An 18,904-nucleotide genomic window follows, 5' to 3' on the forward strand; every position below is an offset into this window, starting at 1 on the left:
CCAGCGTGGACCGGAAAGGAGCTAGCCGTCCTCTGCTCAATGAGATAGCAGAGCCGCCAGCAAGGAACACATGCACCCTTGTTTAGGAGAAGGCTGAAAAGCCAGTGTGTAGACAGACCTGGTGAGTGTGTTCTTTCACTCTATTCATCCTAGCTGAGCTGTCTTTGCCATGAAGAGCTAAGAAGCAGGCTTTTGTCCCTGAGAATGGTTTGCTGTATGGGACCAGAATTCATTCATTCAGCGGCACAGGGATTATTAAGGGCAGTGTTTTAGGTGTTGGTGCTTAGCAAGGAACCCAACAGATTAAAAAATCTCTGCCCTGCCCCGTGAAACTATTACTACCCCATCTCTAAGTTTCTGGAATTTAGAATGTTTCTTACTGCCTTGGCTTTCTGTATTATAGTAGAGGTCCCACTTGAGCTTAAGTTGGAATTTGAGCATGGCTGAAGATCTGGGCTGGACACACATGGAGAATGAGAGAAGTCACCCCAACACAGGAGAAAGCCAAGCTTGATGAGTTTAACTTAGAAACAATTGGTCAGTGGAAGAGAGGGCAAATTCTGAGTCCTGCTTAGTGTTTGTCACTGGTTTTGGTTTTCCTCCTGTGTGCTATGGGGAAATCAGGAGGAGGGGAAAGCTGTTTAAGTAAAAACAGAAAGAAAAGCTTGCCTAAAACTTTATGTACTCTAGCACTGATTTGGAAAATCTAACCACATGTAACATAAAAGAAGATGGTCTCTTCCAATTTCGTTCCATTTTCCAGAACACTTTGCATCTTTGTCATCTTGGGGCCTCGTCATGTCAAGCCCTGGGACATGGCAGGAGAGGGATGGTGGGAGGGAGATGGTAGTATTGATGGATCCCTGGTCAGGAATCATGGAGTCTAGAGAGAAGAGATGGAGCTATGAGGGGAACGGTAGTGGGACAGGATTTGCTCATGAATACATGGGTCACCATCTAGGGACTCCCACAGACATTTAGGCAGGAGAGATTTTGCAGAAGTCTTGATAGTTAGGTGTGGGCATGATTCAGAGGAATATATGTCCCATGGCAGAAATGTGTCTGCATAGAGACAGTAATTTTGAGCTTCCACATTTGAAATCCATTTGTTCTGATAAGCTGCTGAGGCCTGGATAAACTTAGATTGCATTATATAGCAGAAAACTTGAGAAAATTCCATTTATGTGAACCACAGTCTTCCCCCCCAGTTTCATTGAAATAGAGTTGACATATAGCTCTGTATGTTGTAGTCATATGGCATGATGTTTTGATTTACATACATCACAAAGTGATTACCATAATAAGTTTAGTGAATATCTGTCATTTCATATAGATACAAGATTAAAGAAGTAGGCAAAAATTATTTTTCTTGTGATGAAAACTCTTTGGACTTTTTTCTTGTGATGAAAACTCTTAACTTTTGTACATAACATATAGCAGTATTATGTTTATGGTGTTGTACATTATATCTCTTCTCTGTTTTTTTTTTATTTTTATTGAAATGTAGTTGATTTACAATGTTGTCTCAATTTCAGGTGTACAGCAAAGTTATTCATATATATATATATATATATATATAAAATACATTCTCTCCCATTACAGGTTATTAAAAGATACTGCGTATAGTTCCCTGTGCTATACAGTAGGTCCTCCTTGTTTATTCTATATATAGCAGTGTGTATATATTCACCTCAAACTCCTAATCCCACCCCTCTTTCCCTATTTGTAACCATAAGTTTGTTTTCTATGTCTGTGAGTTCATGTGAACCATAGTCTTTTGATTTTCATATTTCCGCAGACAGTAAGTTATCATCTGTTGAGGCACCTGCCCAATCAGAATTTGTACTGAGAGAGCATAGGCAAGTAGCTCACTGCCAGCTTGACGGGAGATACCAAGTGGCTGTTACTGTGCCTAGAATTTTCTACCATTAGTCCTTTCATTCAGTCCTTTGGGTCTTGAATTACTTTTTCATTTTTGGCCATCTATTTAAAATAGAAAATAACTAGGAAATCTGATATCTTAAGCAATTATCAGCAAAACCTCTTAAGGGAAATTATGACTGTGAGAACAAGGCCTAGCTGATAGCACAAAGACTAGGATAGTTGTGCAAGAAATGAGCTCACGGGCACTGACAAGCAGTAGGAAATTGCCAAAGGCACACTTACTTGGTTTCCAGCCACACAGAAAAATGGTCCAGGTCAACTTTTGAGATAATCTGGCTTCTTTCTCCCATTTTCAACCCTGGCATAATTTGAATTCATCATTTGGTCTCTAAAGAGAAATATGAAAGAACACTCAGGGGTGAAAGTCTCCTGCAAAAAGACTCAAAATTATAAAAGGGAAAATATAGTACCTTAGAATTCTGAGCTAAAAGAGATCTTGAAAACGTTCTAGTCATGCACTTGATTCTAAAGATAGGTAAACTGATACTCAAGGGATTAAGTGACTCGTATGCACTCATAGGGTAGGTTAGCAGATGAGGCTGTACTATCATGCCGGACACAGAGTAAATTCCCACACAGCTGTTGGGCACATAGGGGGTTTTATGTAAAAGTCTAAATAATCTCAAGCTTGCTGTAGAATGTAAACACTCCTGCTGTGGGCAAGTGCCAGTCGAATGTCCAAAAAGGAAAAGAAAAACCAACATTGTAATGGCTAAGCATGGCACTGAAGCACGGAAAAGGTTGCTGCATCTATTCTAGGCATAGAGAAAGCTAGGTAACTAATCTAGGCAACTCAGTAAGTCCTTGCAGGAAATAAACGTTCACTCATTTGTTTGATTCTATCGCATGCCAATAAAAATGCAAGAGGCAAACTCTGCACAGGCTGAGACTATGGAGATGAACAATATAGGATACCAGCACTCTTGCTGTGTGCAGTCTTGATAAATACTATAAAGGCATTGATAGAGTCGAATACCCACTTTGGATTTAAAATGATACTTCATTAACTAACAACAGAAGGAAGAAACACATTGTAAGATTAATAGTGATTGTCTTGTAGGACTATAAATGATGTTTCAAATTGTTTTAATTTTTTCTATAGTTTCCAGTACTTTGTAAATTATTTATAGTGAGGATATTTTATGTTTAGAGATTTAAATTCGATATCTAGAATTTTTTAAGACTTGAAAGAAAAAATATATTACTTTTATAACATATCTCCCCACCCCAACTTTCTTCCCTTTCCTCTACTCCCACATCATTAAATTTTATATTCAGGACAAATTATATTTTCCACAGCAGGAATGCCACTGCTGGTCTGTAATGTAACTATGTTGACAGACATAAAGAACTGTTTTTTTCTATGTAGGCAATATCCTTGAATGTTTGGCTAAAATTTTTTGCTTTTAAATGATCCAAGGTAAAGAATTTGAGGGTTTTAGCTTGGTAATTTTCTTTCCTTTTTTTTTTTTTGTCAAATAAAATCAAGGGGGCTTTATTTTAGCTCCAATATAAAATAACTTTAAAATAGTCAACATATATCTTGGACTTTTAGGGAATATTCATTTAGAAAAGAAGAATTTGAGGGAAAGCTATTTAGAAAAAAATCACAACCATGGATAATAGTTGCTCATACTAAGTGCCGCGTGCCAGACAACATTAAATGCATATTCTATGCATTAACTCATTAAATTCCCAGGACAAGAGTCCTGTGAGGTATATGCACTATTATCCTATTTTACAGATAATGAAACTGAGGCACAGAGTTGTTAAGCGAAACCATACAGCTGCTGAGAGGTATACTCAAGATTTAAACTCAAACTCAGGCATTGTGACTCCAGAATCCATGGTTTTTTTTTTTTTTTTTTTTTTTTTAGGGCCATACCCATGACACATGGAGATTCCCAGGCTAGGGGTCCAATCTGAGCTACAGCTGCCAGCCTATGCCACAGCCACAGCAAGGCAGGATCTGTGTTGCCTCTGTGACCTGCACCACAGCTCCCTGCAATGCAGGATCCTTAACCCACTGATTGAACCCAGGGATTGAACTTGCGTCCTCAGATTTGTTAACCACTGAGCCAGAACAGGAACTCCCAGAATCCATGCTCTTAAATCATTCTGCCACATTACCTCTCATAAGAGCAGAACATGTGAGGAGCATGTACATCACTATGGGTACAGTCTGGAGACAGAAAACTCAGTCATTTAAGCAGGGATTTTTTTTTGGGGGGGGGGTGGTCTTTTTAGGGCCACAGCAGTGGCACATGGAGGTTCCCAGGCTAGGGGTTGAATCGTAGCTATAGCTGCTGCCCTATGCCACAGCCACATCAAGGCCAAATCTGAGCTGTGTCTACAACCTACACCTCAGCTAGCACTGGATCCTTTAACATACTGAGCAAGGCCAGGGATCGAACTCGCATCTTCACTGGTACGAGTCTGGTTCTTAACCCTCTGAGCCACAATATTAATAAATTATTTATTTAACATAAATAATTATTACACTATGATAAATGAGTAACTATCAGATTTTTTAAAAAGCCTCTATATGGTACTCTAGGGTTGCAGGAGTTGAGCACAAACTTGGAATTGGACTCCTCCCTGAGGCTGGCGTTCAGACCTCATTGGAAAAAGTATGGGTGCTGTCCACTGTTTGTTGGTATGCCTGGCCGAATCTGGAGTGTGGTGGCTGGGCAAGCAGGAAGCTTCCCTCTGGAATATGTGTGGAGCTGTTGCTAAGCATATGGAAACACAAAGGGAATGGGGTCTCTGGTCCAGCAGAAGGCCTGGGGCACATGGTGTCCCTGTTGGGAGGGCCACAAGCAGATGAGCACCAGGCCAGGGCTATGACGGTGTTAAGGGACCATGCATTCAGGGCACCTGGTTGGGGCAGAGCCTCACTGGATATCCTCACTCCCAGACACTGACCCCATGCAGCAGCCAAAAAGAGCAGGATAACCCTTTTCTCCTTCAGTATTCTGGTGCTCTCACATGAGAACGCTTAACCTCGTGCCATCTGTGGGGCAGAAATGCCTAATGGATTTCACATCCAGTATCGTAGAGCATGCTTGGAGCCAGGAGGCAACACACTGATAAGTGGCCCAGAGGGAGCTCTAAACAGTTCATGCTGCTTTGTAATGTGCCTAATCTTCTTTTCCCAAGGACCTTTCACCTGGTGAGCAACCCAGATCTTGTGCTGGCTGTGTCTATGACCAGGGCTAGAGATGATGCCTGTGGCTATCCAGTTATTGCTCAGGTAAGATATATATAGGCTACAGAGTAATTAGGGCCCTTTATTTAGTTAAATTTAAGAAAAGCTCCATGCCTCCTTGTTGTGGAGAAAGAAAATGGCTGTCATAGAAACCCATCTTGAATGCCATTGTTAAAATATTTACAGTAGTGTGCCTAGATTTCAAATTGAACATGTTCATGTAGCTCTTAATTTAGTTTAATCAAGCAGATGGTGATTGTGGGCTTGCTGCATGTCAGGAGCTATGCTAGTTCCTTAAATCAAATCTCATGGCGAGCATGAGAAATTATCCCAGTAGCATTCGTACAGTCTCAGTGGTGGATGCAGTCAGGTGAACGGTTGTTAGATGCACACATTTTAAGTTCAGTGATTTTGGGACATAAGCAAGTCCCTTCTCACCTGGCAACTGGTTAGAAAAACTGTCAAAGAGGGAGTTCCCATTGTGGCGCAGTGGTTAACGAATCCGACTAGGAACCATGAGGTTGCGGGTTCGGTCCCTGCCCTTGGTCAGTGGGTTAACGATCCGGCATTGCCGTGAGCTGTGGTGTAGGTTGCAGATGCGGCTTGGATCCCGCGTTGCTGTGGCTCTGGCGTAGGCTGGTGGCTACAGCTCCAATTCAACCCCTAGCCTGGGAACCTCCATATGCCGCGGAGCGGCCCAAGAAATGGCAAAAAGACAAAAAAGAAAGAAAGAAAGAAAGAAAGACTGTCAAAAAAATCTCATCAGTGTTAACTCTACAAAGACACTCATTTGAAATACACTTTCAACATACTTTTGCAAATGTTGATAGCAACCAAACAATTTTTGGAGACTCCAGAGAAGTCTGACTTCATTTGAATTTCAGGTAAAGACCTATGGAGTTGTTCTTTTTCCATGTTTGTCTGTCACCCTCACTTACCAAGACACTCCTAGATGGATATGTATATTTAGGTAGAAAGTTTAGGAGTGTCCCTGCTCTGCATTTACTTTTCTGTATCCTGCACTGTATTTGCCGTATTTTTGTTGAACAGAACATATTATCTCCAAATAACATTTGTTTTATTCTATTTTTTAATAGCAGTGAGGCAACTTGTTTTGTAGGTCCTGAATCCAAAATTGAGATATAGCAATCTGGACAACTATCAAAGCTTAATTAAGTCTTCTATCTTGATGATAAATATGGACTAAAATTTTATTCTAGGAGACACAGTATATATAACATCACATTTTTTTCCCTGTCAGATGCCTCTTTGGCACAGACCACAGTGAGATAAAACCTCATGCAGATACAAATTTAGTACCTTCATCAGTTTCATTAAATTATAGATATGGATATTTTCCTCTAAGCTTCCCATTTTATAAGAAATGAGTTTGATCCTAAGGTAATTTATATTACTTTCCAAGATGTTTTTTCTTTACTTGGTGTTTCATTTTTTTTTCTTGAAGCAATCAGTCGTGAGAAAATATTAAAGTTCATGTAAAATAATAAAAATGAGGCATGTTAGGTTAATGTTACTAGACCCCCTCCCTGTTCCTTGAAATATAGTCTTTGTTTTGCATACCTCTGAGGGATGCTCTATTGTCTGACCTATTAAATCAATTCTTAGGACTCATTTATTTTCCTCTTTACTATCAATCTCTCCTTGGTAAAGTAAGTATTATTCATTATAAAGTTCCTTGAGGTGTCATGATATGTTTAGTTGGAACCAATCTACTGGTTTCAATTCTCTAAAATTGAAATCACTCACTTTTAAACTTATGCTGGAACCAAGTTTTATAATCAGAATAAATATGCTATTTCTAATGCATATAAGATAGAGTGTACTCATATTTTTTTAAAAAAAACTTCTTGATAACCAGTGAGATGTAAATTAAAATATCAACAAGGTACTACTTTTTATTTGTTAAATTGATTATGTTTTGGCAAGAGTGTGGGGAAAAGAGGCCATTGCATATAATACTGGTGGAAGTGTAAACTAGAATGACATTTCTAGAAAGCATTTGATATTCTAAAGCTTTATATGATACATCATAATTTTAAAAAATCATCCATTTCCTTTATTAGCAATTCTGCTTGAAGAGTTGGTTCTAAAAAAGTCATGGATTTACACAAAGATGTATTTATATGATTGTTCATTGCTCTTTTGCTTATAGTGAGGGAAATTTGAGAAATAATCTACATATTTAACTACTACAGATTGGTAAAATAAAATACTCTAAGATCAAATATATATATCCTTTGAAAAAACTAATGCAGTTACCAGAGTGTATGTATTCTGTGATTCTACTTCCATAAATTAAAGAAGGAACATATATAAAATATTTTTATATATTAAATATTAATAGTAGTTATTACTATATAGTAGAGTTTAGGAGTAATTTTCTGTACTTTCTAAGTTTATGCAATGAAAACAATGACTGCTATAACCAAATCATAAACTCTCCTATTTGACTCCATATTTTGTCTCTTTTTTTTTTTCAGAAATATAAACCATATGACAATGGGACTTCTAATCAAAAGTGGAATTACCTGAAAAATAAGAAAGCTTTTATGGCCTTTCATAGCACTGCACTGGATAAGGAAATCACAGCAGTAAATTATGCTGGTATTTGTACATCGTCTGTGATTAAAGAAGAAAACATTGATCAACCAGTAAGTGGTTCCTTCCTACTGAGGACAAAACATGGGCTGTGGGGGTAGGTGGGGGTGGGTGGATGGAGAGAATGGGTTAGTTTAATAAAGCAAGAAATTTTTTCTAGAAAATCTTAAGTTCACACAGATTAAACAAAGACTTGTAGGTGAAATCACTTGGGCTCTGTGATTCTGGTTAGGAAAGAATAAAAGAATATTGATATTACCCTCTGTTTAGAGTGTTTCAATGGCTCGCTATTGCCAGCACCATCTTTGGTTTATCATGGGCTCATCAGAATACCCATGAAGGAGGATAATCACACAGACTTCACTCCCACAGGTGCGCCTGCCACACTTGCTGTCACTCCTCTCCAGAAAACGTATTAAAATGCCCATGGTTGTAAGTGGCTTTATATTACAGTGTACCAAGTACAGGTATGAATACATTCTGATTTTAAAGGAAATAATTTCTCAACTTTGGTCCTTTGATTTTTCATCAGTAAGGAATTACTTGCACTATACTTTACAGATACATGAGATATTTGTGGGTCAGCGGATCAAGGCACCTCACTGTTGTTGATAACCATTGGCCTACAGAAAATTGAAATCTCATGGTGTACATTACAAGACCCCCTTTACTCCTCAGACGTCTCTAAACTGCTGCTGCTTCTTCACTCATCGTTCCCTGGCTCTAGTGAATACGAGATGTCCAATGCATCATACCATTTTGGATATCTCTGGATTCAACTATGCTACTAACATTATAAAAAGAGACACAACAGTTGCCCCTTGATAGAAATACACTGTACTACTTAGACAGTGTTCTTGCCCCCCAAAATCTAACTGAAGAAAATACACAGCAAATAATCACCAAAAAAGAGAAAGAGAAATGAGGAACATGAAGATTCAAAGAGACTTAAGAGACATATAAACTAGTTATAATGTATTGACCTTCACAACTGTCCTGGGAGGTAGATTCTTTTTATTACCCGCATCAACTCTATTTTAAAAGATGAAAAACCGAAGTGCAGAGTGCTTAAGTGACTTACCCAAGGACACAGAAGGTGATAATAATAACTAACTCTTACATAGAATTTACAGTGTGCACACCAAAACTTGTTCATAAATGTTCATAACAGTATTATTCATAACAGCCAACTAGTAGAACAACCCATTGTCCATCAGCTGAAGAACAGATAAGCAAAATGTGGTCTATCCAGACAATGGAATATTAGTTAGCTTTAAAAAGGAATAAAGTTCTGATATATATACTACAACGGTGAAAAAACATTAAAAAGATGAATGAGGAAGAATTTAGAGTCAGCAAGGAGGTGGAGGAGGTGGGGCAGCTGACTGGAGAAGAGGTGGCTGGCAACTGAAGACTTTTGGAGGAGAAAAGCAGCATCTAAAAGAGATTTTAATTAAAATGGGTTTGTGGTATAGGATATAATCTTCTCTTCCATCTTTGCACAAATTCTTTAATAAAATCAATGTTACCCGAAAAACAATATATTGACTTTATTTTGATCCTGTTTCAAATAAGTTGTGAGTGAGAGAATTGTGGAGCTGTGAATACTAACTGAATATGTGATCATATGAGGGTATTATTATTATTATTAATTTTAGGTATGATATAGTTATGATAGAAAAGTCCTTATCTGTTAGATAAGAATAAAACTCCCCAATTTTCAACAATATTTTTTTTCTAAAAGATTATAACTTTCCTTTTTCCTACTAATTAAATGATAACTTGTCTGATAGAAATGCATATGATTAATGTGAAGAGTACAATGATATATCAATTCTGGGATTTGCAAATTTTTAAAAGAATGTTTATCTTTCTTGGGCCTGAGAAAAATCTACTCTCTGCACAAAGGCTCTAAGTCAGAAGTGAGTTCTTAACCTTTGTGGAGATGCAGACCTCTTTGAGAGTCTCATGAAAATTATGGATAACTTTCCCCCAAAATGCACATATGTACACGTACACTTTTTACATAAGATTGTAGGGAGATCACAGACTCCCGTTGAAATCCACGGATGTAGGGTGAGAACTTCTCTAGACCTTGTTTGCTTAGAGAGCTTAGAAAAAGAAAACGAATATGAAGTAACTATTATATGCTAGATAGCTCCTGTATGGTAATTACTGATACAATATTAGTTATTTTCACCTAGATTATCTCATTTAAATAAGTAATATAAATAAAATATAAATAATATCTATAAATTAATTAAATTTAGATCGATAAAAAGCTGAAAATTTTTTTTACAATCAGCCACACTATTTTTTGTGTATATAGTAAGGGTCATTGTTGATCAGATGAACCCCATGTCATAGACCATATTTGTATAAGGGCAAATGAACAGGCCAAGTTAGTCATTTCAATAAATCAAGGAAATTTTAAAGAGGAAAAAAATTCATCAAACCACTTGCTTGCTCTTCTTAGAGAACCAGCAGCTAACTTGCTGCACTCTTAAATTCTGTTTGCATCCTGTAGATACAGTTTAACCCTGGGAGCTACCCCAATGTATTGCATTTTTCTTTCCAGCAGCAGTTTAAAGTCTGTATTAAGTATAAATGCATTAGCCAAAAATTCAGTTTTACATCATGTATGTGCACTGTTGCCAAAATAAAACAATTTGGGAGCCATCAAAATAGTAGCACCATGGTCATAGGGACTGATGTTGTATTGAATGAAAATACGTTTTTTGGATACTTTCAGTGGGTTTCTTTAATGTAGTAAGGAATATCATTGGCACATGATTCATCATGAAGCCCATGTTTTTGTGTACAAATTATTCTGTATGTGATATTCATCCATTTCCATCTAAGAGGAAATATTTTAATTTTCTACCTCCTAGTAACTTGTAGGAAAATGAAAATCAGATATTCATATAGAGAGAAATCCATAGTGGAATTTAAGAATAATACCTTCAAAAGTATTATCTAAATGTTGGCTTTGAATTGAGGTATATTTAAATATTAAAATGGAGTCATTAAATCAATATGACAAAGGCAAAAAGGCCAAAAACTTGGAATCCAAAGTCACAGTTTTCTATTTCAGCTCTGCCACATACTCTTTAGGTATCCTTGGATTAAAGACATCCCTCTCTGAGCTTTTGTTTTCTTTCCTTCCTTCCTTCCTTCCTTCCTTCCTTCCTTCCTTCTTTCCTTCTTTTCTTTCGTCTTGTTAGGGCTGCACCTGCAGCACATGGAGGTTCCCAGGCTAAGGTTGAATGGAAGCAGTAGCCTCTGGCATACACCACAGCCACAGCAACACAGGATCCAAGCTGCATCTGTGACTTACACCACAGCTCATGGCAATGCCAGATCCTTAACCCACTGAGCAAGGCCAGGGATCAAACCTGCATCCTCATGGATACTAGTCAGATTCATTTCCGCTGAGCCATGATGAAAATGACCTGCCACACTTTCAAATTGTCCAATTTCAGAGTTGTGAATTTGTACCCATTTACTTCCAATGGACTCCAACAAATTGTGGTTTTACTTTTATTTGTTTTTGGCTTATTGTCATTGTTGCTGTTGTTGTTGCTTTTTTAGGGCCATACCAGCGGCATATGGAAGTTCTCAGGCTAGGGATCGAATTGGAGCCACAGCTACTGGCCTATGCCATAGACACAGCAATGCAGGATCCCAGCCGCATCTGTGACCTACACCACAGCACATGACAACATCGGATCCCTGACCTGCCAGGGATCAAACCTGCATCCTCATGGATATTAGTTGGATTCGTTTCCACTTCTCCACAGTGGGAACTCCCTTGTTGTTATTTTTTAAAATCATTTTTGATCCATGGGATTTTACATATTCAAACATATTTGAAGTTTTTTGGTTATCATTTTATGTTGCTCCCAAATAGTCCCAGTTTGAGCCTGTAGAGCATCCTTCATGATGGTACCTGTCTTTGTTGACATAACACCTTTACTCTTGTATGGCCTCTTCTCTTTCTGGGAACCACAAGACATCCTTGCTTGTCTTGGATATTTCTTGCCCCAAATCTGGAGCTGGCCATTCCTCCAAGTTCTGATTCCATGTACAATTTATACTCGTCGATGTTGAATTGTCATTACCTCTAGGCTTTTTTGGTCAGCAGTGTTTGGAAGTAATGTGTTTTTTAAAATATAATTATTAAGGAGCTGATATAATTATCAGGCTGAGGTTTCAAATTTAGCACCGGGGGATTATAAAAGTGCTTTATTTGTCTAGTAAAGTATTCTACAAAAGTGCTATCATAATTTTAATCCACCCAAATAAAATCATCTTTATCCCCGTTTTTAGGGATACTATTATGTCTCACCCAATGGAAAGAAAAAAACAATGCTCTGTTTGGCATGTGGACAATCCATGAGAGCAGAGAAGGGACTGAAACAGTTGCTTCCAGGGCAGCCATTCCTCTGTGCCTCGGGCTCCAAGACCCAGAAGCCCTTCTCACGGGGACCTTTCAAGGTCATCAGTGTGGCCAAGGTATGTAATGATCCGCACTCTGCTAATACATGTGTGGCTTCAGTTTGGAAACTTTCCTGCATTCATTATCTGCCTTGCACTCAAGTTTATATCCCCTCATCCAGTTCATCTTTCACTGACACACCTTTACCACTCCACCTACATTGATTTCCTTTTCCCCTTTGTAATTTAAAATACATTGCCTATTAATAGTTCAATACACTCTCTGAAGTTAATTGGACACTCTACGGCTTTAATCATCTACTGACACCTTGCAGTGCTCCCTGTGTTGCTTTTAGATGAAGAAGTAACTGCAAATCTTTACTTAAGGAAGTAGCATTTTGCCTACATCCACAGAGAAACTCCTTTTACTAGTATAGAACATTTAGAGCAAATTTGATGTGTTGTTGTTAATGATTCTTCAGGTTGGATGCCTGACTTCACACATTCACGTCTAATACTATTTATAGCTCATGGAGAAAAAAAAAATCTCTGCTGCTTTCCCATAATGTTAATTTAAAATGGCACCATTTATGGAGTTCCCTAGTGGCTCATTGGGTTAAAGATCTGGCTGCGGCATGGATTAGACCCCTGGCCTGAGAATTTCCACATGCTGTGAGTGCGGCAAAAAAAAAGGGGGGGCACCATTTAAACAATCCTCTCCTTCAGGTTTAGAAGTGAGAAGAGCTAAAGAGAACTTACACATCTGTATAAAAAGGAGCACTTCCTAAGGGGTAGGAACCTTCCTCCTGGCATGGGCTGTTCAGGGCTTGCCATCTTGTTCCCAGATCCTACTCCCCTCAACTTGATAGACATTGCAGGAGATGGAGTTAGACACAGTCACAGTAAACATAAACCAAAACAGTACCTCTGAAGGAGAAAAGGAGTCAGTCCTCTGAGAAAGCCTGCAGGCATTTGGGCTCTGCTTTGGTGATGGTGGGGTTGTGTCCAGGAGTTGGTGGTAAGCTGATGGAACATGATGGAGGATAATGTAAGAAAAAGAATATATATATTTATATATATTAATAAAAACTGGGTCACTTTGCTGTACAGTAGAAATTCACAGAACACTAAATCAACTCTAGTGGAAAAAATAAAAATCATAAAATGAAAAAAAAGAAAAAAATCCATGATGTTACAGAGTCTCAGACACAGCGTTTTCCTCAGGGCAGCATCCTGACTAAGGATGAAAAGGGGAAGGTGATGCTCACCACCCTCATTATCATGCGTTTCAGCGGCCCTCATTCGCCTCCTCATTTGTCATAATTTACCATCCTAGGGTGATATCATCCTGAAGTGAAAGATTAAGAGAATATCTTTAGTACTGGTGTCCATTACTTCAACCCCAGGCTCTCTCTGGCACTGGCATCCTTCTTCCCCATCTCCCGTCCAGGGGAAAGCAAAGTAGAAAACAGAAGGCCAGAAACACAAGCCAGAGGCCCCAAGTCACCTCAACACTCGGTGACAAGGCTGGGAAGAGTTCTGACTCAATGCCCTTCCCACTACAGCATCTAATACCATAGCAATATGAAGTAAGCATTTCCAAATTTAGATGCCACATGTATGTACATACACGTATTAAGAGACTAAAGTAAAACAAAATAAGAAAACTAAAATAAAAAAGTTTGCATAAATCTATCAATCTATCTATATATTTTTTTAATCAGGCTGATTTATCTTCTGATGAGGCTGAAAACACTTTAAGTTATTATGAAGAGTGTCTATTATCTTTACGGATGAAGACCTGCTCATAAGTTGTATCTCACAGCAGCATGGCAGTTATACACCAGAAGGCAGTGAAAATAATTGCATACAAAAATGGAGATGGATATCGAAATGGGAAGTTAATTGTGGCTGGAACATTCCCCATGGTAAGTGGCTATCACTTAAATGCTTCTGGCAGCCTCAGAGGTAATGATAATGGTGATTCTTCTGACAAGGAAAAAAGCAGTGGGATTGAGTGACAAATATCCCCGGCCAATTTTACCAATTTAAGCTGATGAGATCAGGATCTCTGTTTTCTTAAATGTTCTTTTTGATTGTATTTCTTTGGATACAGACTTAGAAAAATGAGGAACCAGAATATGGTTTTCAGATTGACTCCAGAGCAAATATACATAAAAGCATGGGAAGACAGAGCTACCAGATTTTCTTCAGTCTTGTGACAGGCAGAAGCCTTTTTTGCCTTCCTTCCCCTTCCAGCTTCAAGTTGTATGTCATCTCAGAATTCTAAGAGATGCCACTTCATTTATCATCTGGAGAGTCTGAGCACTTCTTTGTCGATAGGGGGGATCATTTCACTTTCAAATTGAAGAAGCAGGAATCGTTCTAGGAGGGGTATATGTGGTTTCTGTCTTAGAGGCTTTTCCCACAGTCACTGGAAGGGAGGAGAACCCCAGGGGCCCAAACTCAGCTTAGTCCCTTCCTTGCTTGGTGATTGCCTTGACTGTACCTTTAACAACATATTTTATAGGCAGTGTTAAATATGATAGGGAGTTACCCTGGAGACTTTCTCTTTTTTTTGGCCAAACCTGCAGCATGTGAAAGTTCCCAGGCTTGAAATCGAACTCGCGCCATAGCAGCAATCTGTCACTGCAATGGCAATGCTGAATCCTTAACCTACTGAGCCACAAGAGAATTCCAAGACTTCCTTGCAAATACTTACACACACCTAATTGTTCACTCACCCCTTTGGTTGAGTACAAATAGTTTTTTTTTTAATTAAGATATTGTTGTTCCATGGACTAAGCAAAGGACAAAAGTTAGCAACAACAGAATTCACCCTGGGACCCTGCCTTTTGTGATCTTGTACAAAAATATTAACTTTTCAGCCTGATTTCCTATCTGCAAAATGAAAGTAACAATATATGTCAGTTCTTCATTTGAAAGTCAAGTACTCATTTAAAGCAGTTCATCCTAAAGTGTTACAATAACTTTATACATCATAAAGCAACAAAATTGAAAGTGGATTTCTAGGCTAACGTTTCTTAGGAAGTAAATACTCTGATGACAAAAATCTATTAACATACATCAGCTACTGTGTTAAAGTTTGGGAGCTAAGAATTTTCACAGCTGGATGGGACTCATTTTGTGAAATTACATAGGACAATCTAATACAAAAAAATCATCTCTGATCAAAGATCAAATTGTTAGTTATTGCTTTCTGTTTTCTCCAATTAAAGGATTTTCTCAGATTTCTAAAATAACAGCTCTTCATGATTACTCTCCGTTCTACCACTATTTCCTCTCAGTTCCTATATATATATATATTTAGCTGTGCCTGTGACATTTAGGAGTTCCTGGGCCAGGGATCGAACCCACGCCACAGCAGTGACCTAGGCTACTGCACTGACAATGCAGGATCCTTAATTGACCATGCCACAAGGGAACTCCTCCTTTCAGTTCCTTAATTTCTGTGTTTTCTAGCTTCTTACAGAATGCACGCAGCAACTTGGTCTTGCCAGAGCAGCCTCCAAAGTATATACCAAAGATGGAACCACAATTCTTTCCTTGCGTGATTTGGTTTTATGGGCTTTGGATGAATCTTTTATTCAGAGAGATTCTGAGGAAAAAAAGAAAGAGACAGCCCCTGATGGAACAAAAGAGACACGTGTTAAAAATATAGAAGGTTGGTTATATTCCACAGGATTTAGCTGATTCTACCTATGTTTGATCATAAGAAAGTTTAATGTGAGTCTTTCATCCAGTCACCCCTTTGAGAATTAAAAAAAAAATCACAGGAAGCTACTCTTATAAGAGATTCTCATACCGTTTTTACCTTGCAGAATAATAAGCACTTTTAAAATGTAAAAAATCTGGTTTCAGCACCAAAATAAATAAATAGCCTAGAATTTATAAAAGTGTTTCACAGCTTATCTCCTTTATGTAACACGAGCAGGTTTTATTCTTAAATTCAGAACCAAAGCCAACTGGAGACCACTTAAGAAAGTGGGACTAGATCAATGCAAATCTCTTCTGACTACTAGAAGAAAAGGTGCCCTCGCTACACCTCCATCCCCTGCCCATCTCCACTGCTCCTATAATCTTTCAGAAGCTCCAGCAAATGCACCCCTACTGCAGCTCCTAGCACATTGTGTTATAATTATCTGTTTACATCTTTGTGCGTCTCATTAGACGATGTACATCTTGAGGACAGGGCCTGTGTCCCCAACAACGATTTACTAAATGAAAAAGAGACTTGCTAGCAGTGATTCAGCAGTTAGCTCAGGTTTCCATTGTGTTGAGAGGCATGGTTTAGAGGTTAAGAATGTGGGTTTCGGAGCCAGAATAGCAGAGTTCAGCTCTTAGCTGTCCCTTGCTAGCTGAAGGATCTTAGGTACTCTCTGTGCCTCTTGGGTATTCTCTGTGCCTCTCAGTTTCCTCATGTGTCAAGTGAGGACACTAGGAGTCACATGAATGCATACTCATTTGGTCCTCATAAATATGAATGTGTAGTATAAGAGTATATGTGACTTTCTATATATACGCATATGAATATATCACTTAGATTAATGCCTGGTTGATGCTTCCCAATTTAATAATATTAGTTGTGACTATTGTTGGTAGGACCGAGCAGGAGAAACCTACCCTCATGTGTGTCTCTCCTTTATTCTCATACTACTATCACATTCATATCATTCTGGACACCAGGCATGTGGGATTTCTTTCCCCACACCAAGCCATTCTGTAGCACTTGCTAGATGTCCTACAACTTGATTCTGACACCACCTGCCTGGAGATAATATCAGATCCCACGGGTTAAGGGCTTAGTCTCACCTCACTGCTCCCCGCTTCACCCCAGTTCAGATGTCCAGGGTGACATCTGACTGACTGGCCATAAGTTGGAAGTTCCCAGGACTCCCTCCTCCGGTTTGATTAATTAGTTAGAGCAGCTCACAGACCTCGAGAAAACAGTTTACTTACTCTTTACCCATTTATTATAAAAGGGTATGAAAAAGGATACAGATGAAAATCCAGATGAAAAAGATGTGTAGGGCAAGGTCTGCAGGAAAGGGCATGAAGCTTCCGTGCTCTCTTCAACATTCCACTCTCCAGCATCTCCACATGTTCACCAAACCAGAAGCTCTCCGCACCCTGCATCTTGGGGATTTTTATGGAGATTTCATCATGTAGGCATGACAGATCATAACTCCATTTCAAGCCCCTCTCACCTCTCTGGAGAACAGGAAGTAGCGCTGAAAATTCAAAGTTTTTATCCTGGCTTGGACTTTCTGGTGACCGGGCCCCATCTAGGAGCCCACCAGCAGTCATTTCATTAGAACAAAAGACGCTCCTAGCGCCCAGGAAATTCTAAAATATTTAGGAACTCTCTATCAGGGACTAGAATCAAAGACCAAACATGAGAACAAAAGAGGCTCCTAGTGCTCTTACCATTTAGGAAATTACAAGAATTTTAGGAAATCTATGCCAGGGGCAAAGACTAATATATATTTTTCTAATATTTTTAATGATGTTATTTGTTTTTCTAATGAGTTTTATCTTTTGTCTTTTTTTGTTGTTGTTGTTGTTGCTATTTCTTGGGCTGCTCCCGCAGCATATGGAGGTTCCCAGGCTAGGGGTCCAATTAAAGCTGTAGCCACCGGCCTACGCCAGAGCCACAGCAACGCGGGATCCGAGCCGCGTCTGCAACCTACACCACAGCTCACGGCAATGCCGGATCGTTAACCCACTGAGGAAGGGCAGGGACCGAACCCGCAACCTCATGGTTCCTAGTCGGATTCGTCAACCACTGCGCCACGATGGGAACTCCCTCTAATGAGTTTTAAAAAATAATTGTGTGAACATTTAGTGCCTAGCCTAGCTGATCACTAAAGCTTGTAGTTCTGTCTTTATTGGAATATCTGATCTTCAGGTTCTCCTCCAGGAAGATTTACAATTTCAGACACTCTGTTTCAAATTCTTATTTAAAACCTGATTGGAAGTAATGTTATTCATGAAGGTCTAACTGAGAGGGTACTGTTACCCCTTCCCCTTCTATTCTAAAGTTTATCCTTGAATCAGGCAGGTACATTAGCTGGCCGTTCCCTTTACTGAATCATGACTTGGACTTATGCCATCAGGTTGCACTGAGGAACTGAAAAAAAATAGGCTTTGATCAAAAACTCAGTATCATGCTTACTATAAAAGCAGAGGTTAAAGGCATGGTTCTGGAGGCAGATGCCTGGATTCTAATTCTGGCTCTACCCCCACCTGGCTATGTGATCAAATGTCAGTTTCTGTGCAAAAGAGGAATGGACCTACCTCAGAGTATCATTTTTAGAATCATATAAGGTAATGTATGTAGAGGTCTTAGTAAAACACCCAGCATATAGGAAATTCTCAATATATATTAATTTATATTGTAGGATGCTGTTTGCTATATCACAGATAACCCCTTTATGAAGACCCTGAAATAAATTGCTCTTAACTTTCAAGACCAGGAAAGGTGAACCTTGAGGAATTTGTCTCTCTCTTGTGGGCCATGTGAATCTTGAAATGGTTGTTTTCCTCTTTGCTTTAGCCACTTGGATGCTCAGAGCCCAATTAGTGCTTTATCTCTAGCAAATAAAAACAATGTGGTATTCATGTCCTGGATCACAATGATGATAATAACAATACTATCTAGTATTTTTGGACACT

General features: G+C 38.8%; 1 protein-coding gene across 1 annotated transcript in view; it reads left to right on the plus strand.

Annotated features, from left to right (window-relative positions):
* DCDC1 (doublecortin domain containing 1) overlaps window positions 1-18,904 on the plus strand; it is a 393,003-nt gene that overhangs the window by 340,621 nt on the left and 33,478 nt on the right. Inside the window, 5 exon segments of the mRNA XM_047776089.1 lie at window positions 5,104-5,197; window positions 7,654-7,824; window positions 12,101-12,286; window positions 13,933-14,136; window positions 15,692-15,893. Of these exon segments, the coding sequence (XP_047632045.1) occupies window positions 5,104-5,197; window positions 7,654-7,824; window positions 12,101-12,286; window positions 13,933-14,136; window positions 15,692-15,893 (857 nt within the window).

This window comes from Phacochoerus africanus, chromosome 4 (genome assembly GCF_016906955.1).
Source record: "Phacochoerus africanus isolate WHEZ1 chromosome 4, ROS_Pafr_v1, whole genome shotgun sequence".
NCBI lineage: Eukaryota > Metazoa > Chordata > Mammalia > Artiodactyla > Suidae > Phacochoerus > Phacochoerus africanus.